A 12,510-nucleotide genomic window follows, 5' to 3' on the forward strand; every position below is an offset into this window, starting at 1 on the left:
TCTGGTTAGTGGACCACTGAGTGATTGGCCCATGTATCTGATAATGAACTGAACGTTCTTTATTTCAGAGGATATACGTATATACATTTCATTTGTAAGAAAAGGAGGAGCAGTATTTTTATAGCACTTTGGATTATATCTAGGGTCTCTTGCGTAGCATAAGACTGTATCTAGCTCATTGTTAATCCTTCATCCTGTGATCTGTTTCAACATAAATTATTGAAATACAGGTTTGCCTTTCCTTTAGGCTCTGGAGAGCGCGATATGATAGTTATGAGAAATGAAATAGGAATCAGGCATCCCTCTGGTCATTTGGAAGATAAATTAATCAGTTTGGTGGTGTATGGTGATGATAAAGGATATTCTGCAATGGCTAAAACTGTAGGGTACCCGACTGCAGTTGCAGCAAAGATGGTTCTGGATGGTATGTATGGACCTTTCGGTTTTCTAAATGGTTCCTACCTATGGAGTTGTTGTTCTAGGTAATAGGTTTTGAAATCGCTTCTCTGCAAACAATTAGTAGTATTATGATGCCTGTAAACGCGTTTGACAAATTATAAATTATGTGCACATCTATGTAATTCTACTGTACTGTGATTTTGCTATTACTGGTGAATTTAATTTCTGCTATTTTATAATTATTTGACTGACTGGCATCATTTTTATTGTATTCTTAATGATTATATGTAGTCTATTTCAGCCTTGCATGTTTATAGAAAAGGAAAGACAGGTATAAATATTGTATTACTGTCAATCATATTCACAGTAAATCTTTCTGGTGAAACTTTTATCCCCCTGTTTACCAGAGCATGCCGGTGAAACCTTTATCCCCCTGTTTACCAGCTTTAACCCAGGAGAGTGCCAGTGCTTCATGTAATAAGTCTGTAGCTTCTTAAAGTAAATGCCACTGTAAAAGATAACCCACTAGAAAATATATTTCTGTCTTTACATTTCAGGGGAAATCAACACCAAAGGCATGGTGATCCCATTGACGAAAAATATATATGGGCCGATACTCGACCGTGTTCGAGCCGAAGGCATTGTGTACAGTGTCGATAGTGTGATCAAGCAATAAGGGAGACTTCATCTTTCCTGGAGAAAGAGTTTACTATCAGTTCCTAGTTTTGTATGTATGTACAATTTGAAGCTTGAAAATGATTGTCCGTAGTAGGCACTGTCCAATGGAGAGTTTTCCTGCTCAGGCCCTTCTGAAACGTATGGGAGCTGCATGAAAGTGTTACTGGGTGCTTTTGCAATTCCCATGTGTTTCAGTGCAATAGAATTTTCTGGTGAATGGTACCTCATTTCTTTTTACCTGTTACCTGATGCTTTACGTGGACAACATTTGCCTTCAAAGACACAGGAGAACACAGGACTCTACAACATTTGCCGAAATATTTAGAAATTGCATCTTTGACATTGCTGTGTGTTGGGAAGAACATCTGCCTTGTTTTAAGAACAAGGCCTTGTTTTAAGAACATCTGCCCTTGTCACATTTTTAGGAGCAAAAGAAAACAGTAATATATTCATTGTGTGTCTAAATTGGGATGTTTGGTCCTCCTCCTGTTCACTATCTTATTATAGATAATGTCAGTCTGAGACCCCAGTTTTCAAATCATTTGTTCCCAAGAACCCCTGTTAAACCATTTTTGCCCCAGCCCACAGGTGTACACATTTGATCCCTATTGTGTATTGTACAATGTCGGGCAGAAATTTAAAGTCAGTGAGGCATTGCCAGGATTATATATTATCATACCCCCTACCTTTTAAGTGTGTATACTGGGGAACTTTACTGCCATGAGTAAATTTTTCAGTTCTCTTGTGGCTAGATACTCTTGCATGATGATCTTATTAACTACTTCATCAAAGACTGGTGCTGTCTGTCACCAAATGATTGCCAAATCTCTGTGGCAGGGGTCTGTTTGTAAGATGGTCTTAACCCTTGGATCTTGTAATGAAGCTGCAGCCTATACGTCCATCCTGGCATTTTCAGTTAAAGTGTCTTGGATAGTAACGAACAGCCCCCTAAGACCTTGGAAAGCATCTTTTCGCTGGAATAGACAACACTGGGATTAAAAGAAGAAATTGTCTGCCTTAGCATAAAGGACCTTCATATGTTTATACTTGTTTAAAATAATTTTGCAGAAGCCATGGTCTTGGGAACTGATCCTCCATGTAATAATCAAAAGGGAACCTTCTGTTTTAATATGCACTTTAGTGCTTAAAAATTATGTAATGTAAAAGGTCAAAGAGTGTACAAGAATATGTACATTGCAAGAGAATATGATGGATGTGTGATTGTTTTAGATGCTTTAATAATAATATTGAAAAAATATTCTTTTTAACTTATGTGAAGACCTACAGCTGCACTTCTGCCAAGCATTTTGTTGTATTATGGATAGCTGGTGTTGATGATATCAAACAAAATACGCACATATGGAAAGTTGGTTTATTACTGTCTGTAGGATTGCAAGCTTAAAATATCTATTACTTTCTCTTTCTTTCCCTGACAGTCTAGCATAGTGATTTTTTTCCCAACTTTTTCCATCTCATGGCATACTAACAAGGCACTAAAATTGTCAAGGCTTACCATCAGTTTTTTGACAAGGTACACCAGGCTGACAGTGGTGTGGGGGCTCACATCCCCCCAAAGACCTTACTAATAAATGACTCTTCCCCAGACTCCTGTGGCACAGCTGTGGACTGTTCATGGCACATCAGTGTAGCACAGTGATTGGAAATAGTTGGTCTAGCAAAATAATAGGCTGTATCTCAAACAACCGTACGTGCTCTATGCATGGAGAAGCAGAATACAGTATTGAATATTGTAGAGTATGTACAGCATTTGGAGGAGAAACCCTTAAATGTTTTTATTATGTAACTGCATTTCAAATTTATGTCACCCTAAATATGGGGCCGTAAATATGTCACCCTAAATATCATCCTGGGATTAACAGTGTTGTCCCCCTGTGCAGTCATGCTTCTTGGCATCTAGTGCCTTTTTCTCCAGCCAGGGAAAAAAATGAGGTGATGAAAAACTTGGCATGTCTTTGGCACGAGCCCTGCACATGCCTGATCTTGTCTGATCTTGGAAGCTAAGCAGGGTCAGGCCTGGTTAGTACTTGGATGGGAGACCGCTTGGGAATACCGGGTGCTGTAGGCTTATACCATAGTCTTTCAAGACTGAAGGTTGCCAACCATTCAGGGCAGGTGTGCACAAAGGAAGAAAAGTGGGGAAAAGAAGGGTGCTCCATCCATGGTTCCCATATGGATGGGATAGAAGGGCAGTGCTACAAATCCTAGTGACTAAAAGGAAGTTAATATAAACAAAGCATTAATGTTTACTGTACTTTGCAAAATTAATTTGCCTAGCTGTTTTAAAGCAAGGTGCAATAGTTTTTCTTCAGTGTGCCTTTTGGCTTTTTATATATTTGAATGAGCTGAAGCTGAAATTATCAGTCTCTGTTCTCTTCAAGAGTCCTGTACACTTCAATGGGACAATTTCAGTGTGAGTTGTTGGGAATACTGCTGCCTAAAATCGCCCTACCTATCATTATTTGACTCTCACCGATATCAGGAGAACTAGGATTTGACTTCTGAAACTTGTCAACACTAATCTAATACTTTGTCAAAACATTTTGTTCCATTTTTGACGGTATTTCAATATGATTTTCTTTCTTCCCTTCTTAGTCTGAATTTGTCATATATGTCCCCTGAAGCAGTAAATTTCCAAACATAAATTTTTAACTTTTCACCAGTCACTTTAATAATTAGTTGAACTTGGAGGTGAAAGTCTACTTCTGATTGTGAACACCAGCTTCATTTGGAAGAAGAGTATCAAGAAATTGACAGCCAGATCCTATCCAAGATTGGGCTGTTGCTTGGGAAGGGGGGGGGGCGCATTTACAACAGTGGAAGACTCTTCTACTGTATAAAATGATTAGGACCAGATTAGGCCAGGACAGTGGGCAGGAGAGGCAAAACTGGGTGGGAAGGGGAGAGGAACAAGGGAGAGAGGCTGTGGGAAAGTGTGGATACAGTGACAGATATGCGCTGGATCCTGTCCCCTCTTTTTTGAGCCTCCCTGCTCCTTCCTTCCCCTCAGACATGTGTCAGCTGTATATTCATTGTGATCGGTCCTCCTGCTGCACCCACTTTCCCAACAAGGTCAAAAGATATTTTTCATTGAAGTGTTCTAACAAAAAGCTTCAGTCTACTCTACAGCAATGTGAATACACACCACCAGCTCCGGAAGCATTCACAAATGTAGTGTATGTATTTGTATCAGATTGTTTTCTATTTCAATATACTGTACTTCTGAATCATTGAATGTCTTTCTTGCAGAAGGTGAAGAATATGCTTTTTGCATGTGTTGGGTTTAAAGCAGTGCTTCTGCTATGGTTCCATGCTCAATAAAAGCTTTTGACTTTCACCTGCCTTTGTTGTCTCAAAAGCTGTAGGATGACTTGAGAACTTTCGCATGTTTAAGTGCAAACTGCATTTCATATTTGTGGCACCTCTGTAGACTCTCATGGAGGTTAGCTGCAGAATCTTCTAGAACTCTCTGAGTGCAGAGCACTTTCCTTCTCTTGTCAGCTCATGATTTTACCCATTGCTCCTCCACCAGAGAAGAAGGGGCATGCAGTTCTGTCTTTGTTGCTACATAAATTCTTGTTCAAGCACAATTTTTTTCCTTCATTTTATTGGTGTGTTTTGTTTTGAAATGGGTGCCAGCAGGGCTAACATGCAGAGTTTGAGAGGCTATAAAGGGCAAGGAAGCTGACTGCCACAAATTGATGTCTTGTCTTAACAAGGAAAATAAAGAAACATAAGCTCTGGGAAAAATATATATAAAAAGACAATATAGGAGGCAAATAAAGTGAGGAACATGTAGCCAGCAACATTAAGGAAAGTAAGTTTTTTCAAATATGCTGGAGACAGGAAACCTACTAGAGAAGCAGTTGTCCTACTGGACAGTGGGGCGGGGGAAGGGGAGATAAAGGGGAGATTACAGATGAATGTGTTATTTGTTCTCTCTCTCTGGCAGAAGAGCTTTGGGCAGATACCACTGCCTGTACAGTCCCCACCCTCCCAGACCAAAGAATTTAGTTAACTATTAAGAGGGAGCTTGATTCAGAACTTATTGACAAATTAAAGATTAACAAGTCACTGGGCCCACACGGCGTCCACCCAAGAGTCTGTAAGGAGCTCAGGTGTGAAATTATTAATCTGACCGCTGTTCCCACTAAACTGCGTAGTTTCACAGGTCAAAGCCAAGCTCTGCACAGCTTGGAACCTGGCAACCTGGAAGTTGGCAATTTATGCATGATGTCATCACCAAGTGTCCATACACAACACGGTGATGCATTTACAATGCTGCGCAACAAGCGACCAGGTTCATGCAGTAGTGTGGGAATATAGCTTCTGATTAAAATATACAGCTTGGCTCTTACAACAGCCAATGTGCCAGAACACTGGAGAGTAAAAGGAGTAACAGGAAAGTGGGGTGCCCCCAAGATCAGGCCATCTGCTTTTCAATTTGTAAACGATCTGGAGTTGGCTAGGCGGCCAAGTTTGTGGATGACACTAAACCTCCCTGGATGATGAAGTCCAGAAGGATCTTTTAAACGTGAAGTGTGGACAGCAAAATGGCAGATGTAGATCAATGTATGTTAAGTGTAAAGTGAGGCGCATTAGGGCAAGAAATAAACATTTCACATATACAAGTACTGACCTGTATGTGATGGATTGAGAGAGAGAGATCTTTGTGTGGTGATAGTGGAGAGCTCAATAGATCTAACAGTGATCGAGTGCTAGTGATGACCCTATGATGCATCCAACTTCTAATGCAGTTTGATACAATACCTATTGTTGTGGTAGAACAGTGGGGGGGGGCGGCGGCTATCATCTTCAAGTCCTGTATACTTTCCTGAAGCACCTAATTGGCCATTGTGGAAAAAAGGACCTTTGGATTGATCCAGCCAGATTCTTTTAGTTCTTAATCTCACAACAGGGACCAAAAAGACATTTTTTTAATTAAGTGGGTCAATTTGTTTTGATAAAATCTGTTTCAGCCATGACTGTAAACATCGTAAGAAAGCAAAATCAATGGAATTTACCAAAAGTTTCCTGAATCCGGTTAGAGAAATCATTTGTCTGAAGGAAGGAGACCTTTGGATGCAATCCTATATAGTGTGTGGCTCTTAGAAATATGTTGGCTGAGCTACTTTTTGCACCACAATGAAAAGATGAAATAAGACATTTTCAAGCTTTATAATTATTTGCCATGTGTAAACCAAGAATCCAGTGCATTAAAACAGAAGTTTAATGTTCAAGGTGAGTAAATACATAAGAATTTAAATGCTTCTTAACTGTTGTGACTTTCAAACACCTGAAGTTTATGTAGCTCTTATGTTAAGCAAATTTAGGCATCCCTGCTATATGGGAATACAACCAGTATGCTTTAAATGATGCCATTTCATGATCAGATAAAAAAAAGTGTGTTGAATCATTCTACAAAATGCTAGTGTTTTTCACGTTTTTATTGTAACGTTGAAAAACTTATTGGCACTTATTTTAGGTTTACTGCTTGGAACATTCCTTTCTCTCCTCCCCCATGTATTCTTTGCTCATTCCCATTGTCAGGTGATATCCATTTTTGTAACTTGGGGGGGGGGGGAATCACAAAGCAAAACTTGACATTGCTAGTTAAAGATGTATTAAGAGATTTTGTGGCTGCTTCAATAACATCTTTTCTGCACTTGACCCAGTTTACAGATGCAGTCTCCATATCTTTTGAGTCTGTAGTATGGATTACATTAAAAAAATTAATTAGAATACATCCTTTTTTGTCTGAGATGGTTTGTTAGCTCTGTTGAGGAACCGATGTACATTTATTAAAATGAATAATCCAGGACAAGTTGAAGATTATGAAAGATTTCTTTATAATTCTTTATTTTTTTCCAGACCAAACTCAGTATGTGTTGGTAAAGAGATTATCCTAAGGACTTACATTTTAAATAACTGGTCAGCAACCTAAGATGATGAATGTGATTACGGAAATGGCTGGAAATGAACCTTAGAAGCAGCAGTGGATTATTCAGGTTATAAATTTTAAAAAGCCAAAATCCCCGGAAAAACTAGTTTGAAGAATTGTTAGTTCCTCAAAAAGTGACAGCAGCGATTAGCTTCCTGTAATGGGTAAAGATCTTGTTTGTAAAATTTTAATAAACACTATTGCAGAGAATAAATCATTTAGTGCATAATCAGGATCTTTGGGCTGTTTATCAGGGTGCTTTCCTAGGTCAAAGAAGTGCCACCCAAGATCATCATTGCCCTGAAACTCTGAATTGTTTTGTGTTCTAGGATTATGGTGGGAGAGAAAACAGAAGTTAAGAGGATTTGGAAATGGGGTTATGATGCAGCCATAAGATCAAAATTAACCCTGTGGCACTTGCACCCCAAGGGATATTGTGACAAAAAATGATTTGGGTTGTTTACGTTGCATCCTTGTGCTGGAACAAATAAAGGTGGGAGGGGGGGAAGATAGAAATTGTCTTTTTAGGCCATGTGTCATATAGCCTATCATAAGCAGCTTCCCTTGCAACTCAAAAGATTTCTTGAGTATGTTCTTAATTGTGAATTCGGATTTATTTTGCTTTCCAAGGCAGGTCATTGTCTTCATGTGGTAGCAGCTCCATCTGTGAACCCCAATGGATTGTAGGGGCAACAGGCGGTAGAAAAACTGTGTTATATTCTTGCTTTCAGAAACTCAACTCAGTTTCCACTGGCTTCCTCATCCAGCACTGATCAAGTCCTCACTTGGTTAGCTTCAGCCACTTGATTATCTACAGCATTTTTTTGGTTTTGGCCCTTTCTTTTTAAGTAGCAAAAGACGGGTCAATTACAGTGAACTTACAAAGTCTCTGCCATTGAGGTGCTCCCTTTCCTGTTCCTTCCAACAAAGGTTGTGGCAAGTAGAAGGCTTCGCACAATGTTCAGACATGGCTGAAGACTTTTGCATTCCCTCTTGAACAATGTAAACTGCTAATTCCCTTGCCTGTCTGCTCACAGAGTATGCAACAGGGCTATAGTAAGCCTTCCTTTGTAGATGGGCTTCAAGTTCCAATATTGCATACACGTCAGAGCCAGGCTGATTGCTGGAAGGCATGGGACAGACAGACCTGAAACTGCTATGGGATGAGGATGGGGAGGTTAGAGAACAACAAGACAAAGGCAGGGTAGGAGAAGAAATTGGGAAAAGTAGGGTGATGGGATGTGATAGACGGTTTGGCACAATGAGAGGATGCGGGGACAAAGGAGCGAATAAGCAGCCCATCCTGGGGCATTCCGTGTATAAATGCTTTTATGCGAATGCCCGAAGTCTACGAGCAAAGGTGGGAGAACTGGAATGTCTGGTGACAAGGGAAAATATTGACATAGTGGGCATAACGGAAACCTGGTGGAATGCGGAGAATCAGTGGGATACCGCAATCCCGGGCTATAAACTCTACAGGAGGGACAGGCAGGGGCATGTTGGAGGTGGGGTGGCCCTTTATGTTAAGGAAGGGATAGAATCCAGCAAAGTAGAGATTGAAGGTGGGTCCGACTCCACCGTAGAATCTCTGAGGGTTAAATTACCAGGCTTGTGCAGCAATGTAATACTGGGGGCGTGCTATCGTCCTCCAGACCAGAAATCTGATGGGGACCTTGAAATGAGGAAACAGATCAGGGAGGTGACAAGGAAGGACAGGGTTGTAATCATGGGGGACTTCAATTATCCTCATATTGACTGGGTCAATTTGTGTTCTGGTCACGATAAGGAAACCGGATTTCTTGACGTGCTAAATGACTGTGGCTTAGATCAGCTAGTCACGGAGCCCACCAGAGGCCAGGTGACTCTGGATTTAATTTTGTGCGGTACGCAGGACCTGGTTAGAGATGTAAACGTTACTGAGCCATTGGGGAACAGTGATCATGCTGCGATCCGTTTTGACGTGCACGTTGGGGGAAGAATACCAGGCAAATCTCTAACAAAAACCCTTGACTTCCGACGGGTGGACTTCCCTCAAATGAGGAGGCTGGTTAGAAGGAGGTTGAAAGGGAGGGTAAAAAGAGTCCAGTCTCTCCAGAGTGCATGGAGGCTGCTTAAAACAACAGTAATAGAGGCCCAGCAGAGGTGTATACCGCAAAGAAAGAAGGGTTCCACTAAATCCAGGAGAGTGCCCGCATGGCTAACCAGCCAAGTTAGAGAGGCTGTGAAGGGCAAGGAAGCTTCCTTCCGTAAATGGAAGTCTTGCCCTAATGAAGAGAATAAAAAGGAACATAAACTGTGGCAAAAGAAATGTAAGAAGGTGATAGGGGAGGCCAAGCGAGACTATGAGGAACGCATGGCCAGCAACATTAAGGGGAATAATAAAAGCTTCTTCAAATATGTTAGAAGCAGGAAACCCACCAGAGAAGCAGTTGGCCCTCTGGATGGTGAGGGAGGGAAAGGGGAGATAAAAGGAGACTTAGAGATGGCAGAGAAATTAAATGAGTTCTTTGCATCTGTCTTCACGGCAGAAGACCTCGGGCAGATACCGCTGCCCGAATGGCCCCTCCTAACCGAGGAGTTAAGTCAGATAGAGGTTAAAAGAGAAGATGTTTCAGACCTCATTGATAAATTAAAGATCAATAAGTCACCGGGCCCTGATGGCATACACCCAAGGGTTATTAAGGAATTGAAGAATGAAGTTGCAGATCTCTTGACTAAGGTATGCAACTTGTCCCTCAAAACGGCCACAGTGCCAGAAGATTGGAGGATAGCAAATGTCACGCCTATTTTTAAAAAGGGAAAGAGGGGGGACCCGGGAAACTATAGGCCGGTCAGCCTAACATCCATACCAGGTAAGATGGTGGAATGCCTCATCAAAGATAGGATCTCAAAACACATAGACGAACAGGCCTTGCTGAGGGAGAGTCAGCATGGCTTCTGTAAGGGTAAGTCTTGCCTCACCAACCTTATGGAATTCTTTGAAAAGGTCAACAGGCATGTGGATGCGGGAGAACCCGTGGACATTATATATCTGGACTTTCAGAAGGCGTTTGACACGGTCCCTCACCAAAGGCTACTGAAAAAACTCCACAGTCAGGGAATTAGAGGACAGGTCCTCTCATGGATTGAGAACTGGTTGGAGGCCAGGAAGCAGAGAGTGGGTGTCAATGGGCAATTTTCACAATGGAGAGAGGTGAAAAGCGGTGTGCCCCAAGGATCTGTCCTGGGACCGGTGCTTTTCAACCTCTTCATAAATGACCTGGAGACAGGGTTGAGCAGTGAAGTGGCTAAGTTTGCAGACGACACCAAACTTTTCCGAGTGGTAAAGACCAGAAGTGATTGTGAGGAGCTCCAGAAGGATCTCTCCATACTGGCAGAATGGGCAGCAAAATGGCAGATGCGCTTCAATGTCAGTAAGTGTAAAGTCATGCACATTGGGGCAAAAAATCAAAACTTTAGATATAGGCTGATGGGTTCTGAGCTGTCTGTGACAGATCAGGAGAGAGATCTTGGGGTGGTGGTGGACAGGTCGATGAAAGTGTCGACCCAATGTGCGGTGGCAGTGAAGAAGGCCAATTCTATGCTTGGGATCATTAGGAAAGGTATTGAGAACAAAACGGTTAGTATTATAATGCCGTTGTACAAATCGATGGTAAGGCCACACCTGGAGTATTGTGTCCAGTTCTGGTCGCCGCATCTCAAAAAAGACATAGTGGAAATGGAAAAGGTGCAAAAGAGAGCGACTAAGATGATTACGGGGCTGGGGCACCTTCCTTATGAGGAAAGGCTACGGCGTTTGGGCCTCTTCAGCCTAGAAAAGTGACGCTTGAGGGGGGACATGATTGAGACATACAAAATTACGCAGGGGTTGGACAGAGTGGATAGGGAGATGCTCTTTACACTCTCACATAATACCAGAACCAGGGGACATCCACTAAAATTGAGTGTTGGGCGGGTTAGGACAGACAAAAGAAAATATTTCTTTACTCAGCGCGTGGTCGGTCTGTGGAACTCCTTGCCACAGGATGTGGTGCTGGCGTCTAGCCTAGACGCCTTTAAAAGGGGATTGGACGAGTTTCTGGAGGAAAAATCCATTATGGGGTACAAGCCATGATGTGTATGCGCAACCTCCTGATTTTAGGAATGGGTTAAGTCAGAATGCCAGATGTAGGGAAGAGCACCAGGATGAGGTCTCTTGTTATCTGGTGTGCTCCCTGGGGCATTTGGTGGGCCGCTGTGAGATACAGGAAGCTGGACTAGATGGGCCTATGGCCTGATCCAGTGGGGCTGTTCTTATGTTCTTATGCTGAGACTATAGCAAAGGAACAGTTTAAAAGAGGAGGAATAATAACTCAGGTTTACTGGGAGTAAACAGACTTAAACTGAAATCCAACAAGTTGGCAGGAATCTTGACTGTATTCATAACCAATAAACTTTCCTAGCTTTGTGTTGCATTTTAACATTGGTTGTTCTTGATGTGTCAATCTTTGCTCCAGCAGCAATAAAACCAACTGAATAGGTGTATGTGAGAAATTCAGACCTGGGGATGATCTTTGTTGGATCAAATGTATGTTTGTGTACTTTTTGAATTCTGATCATGTATTTGGGAATGGGGAAGTGCACCGAGGCCTTCTTCTGCATCTCCAAAAATGATTAGAACTGTTCAATATTCCTTGGAATCATCTGTCCATCAACAAGTGTTTGCAAGGATATGTGGAGTGGGTGAGATGCCTCACATCTTCCCCTGCAGTTCCAAATCCAATCCCAGGGACACAAATCTCTGGTTCTGCTCTGTGCAGCAACACCTATGGGGTTTATGAGTTATAAGAAAACCACAGCAGATGATTGTAAAATACAGTCCTACCGACTGCAATTCAATCTTGACGCAAGTAAAATGGCCTCCCTGGGAGCGGAGCCTAGATTTTCAATTCTGACAAGGCACATTTGTTTAAATGCCTGCTTGTTGTACAGTGTTAGACACAGACTGGAATACTGATATTTATTTTCACAATGCCTCAGGTAAAAACGGTTTAAACAATGCTGAGTATACAGACGTTATTCTCGTAGAAACCTCTTATTTCAAAACAAGTATAGTTCAATTTCCCACAAAAAAGTTAAAACTGCATGCAGAGATGTGGTTACTGGCTTAGGATGCATAATCTCATATCAGAAAATGTTTTGTTAACATTAAAAAAACAGGTACTGAACTACATCATTTTAGCAATGCAATTACACAGAACTAGAAAACTGACTCTGTAGTAAAATATAAAAATCTACAATTATAAATATAAATTTGGTCCATGGAATCACTATAGAAATATTTACAGTAAGTATCTGTTGCTCCTAAATGCCTACCAAAAATCTTAAAACGTTGAATATTACAGAGAAAAGAGTATTATATTTACATTCTACCATATTAAAAGTTATGTTTCTAGGAAATATAAGGGATGCTATAAATAACAGCAAATAAACTG

The 12,510-nt window shown here is 41.3% G+C and overlaps 1 protein-coding gene across 2 annotated transcripts in view; it reads left to right on the forward strand.

Annotated features, from left to right (window-relative positions):
* Positions 1–4,432, forward strand: part of AASS (aminoadipate-semialdehyde synthase) — a 40,681-nt gene extending 36,249 nt beyond the window's left edge. For both annotated transcript variants that reach the window (XM_066633986.1, XM_066633987.1), the window contains 2 exons: positions 248–424; positions 957–4,432. In XM_066633986.1, coding sequence (XP_066490083.1) covers positions 248–424; positions 957–1,075 — 296 coding nt within the window. In that variant the 3' untranslated portion in view covers positions 1,076–4,432. The remainder of the gene's footprint in view (positions 1–247; positions 425–956) is intronic.
* Positions 4,433–12,510: the final 8,078 nt, after the last annotated feature.

This window comes from Tiliqua scincoides, chromosome 7, assembly GCF_035046505.1.
Source record: "Tiliqua scincoides isolate rTilSci1 chromosome 7, rTilSci1.hap2, whole genome shotgun sequence".
NCBI lineage: Eukaryota > Metazoa > Chordata > Lepidosauria > Squamata > Scincidae > Tiliqua > Tiliqua scincoides.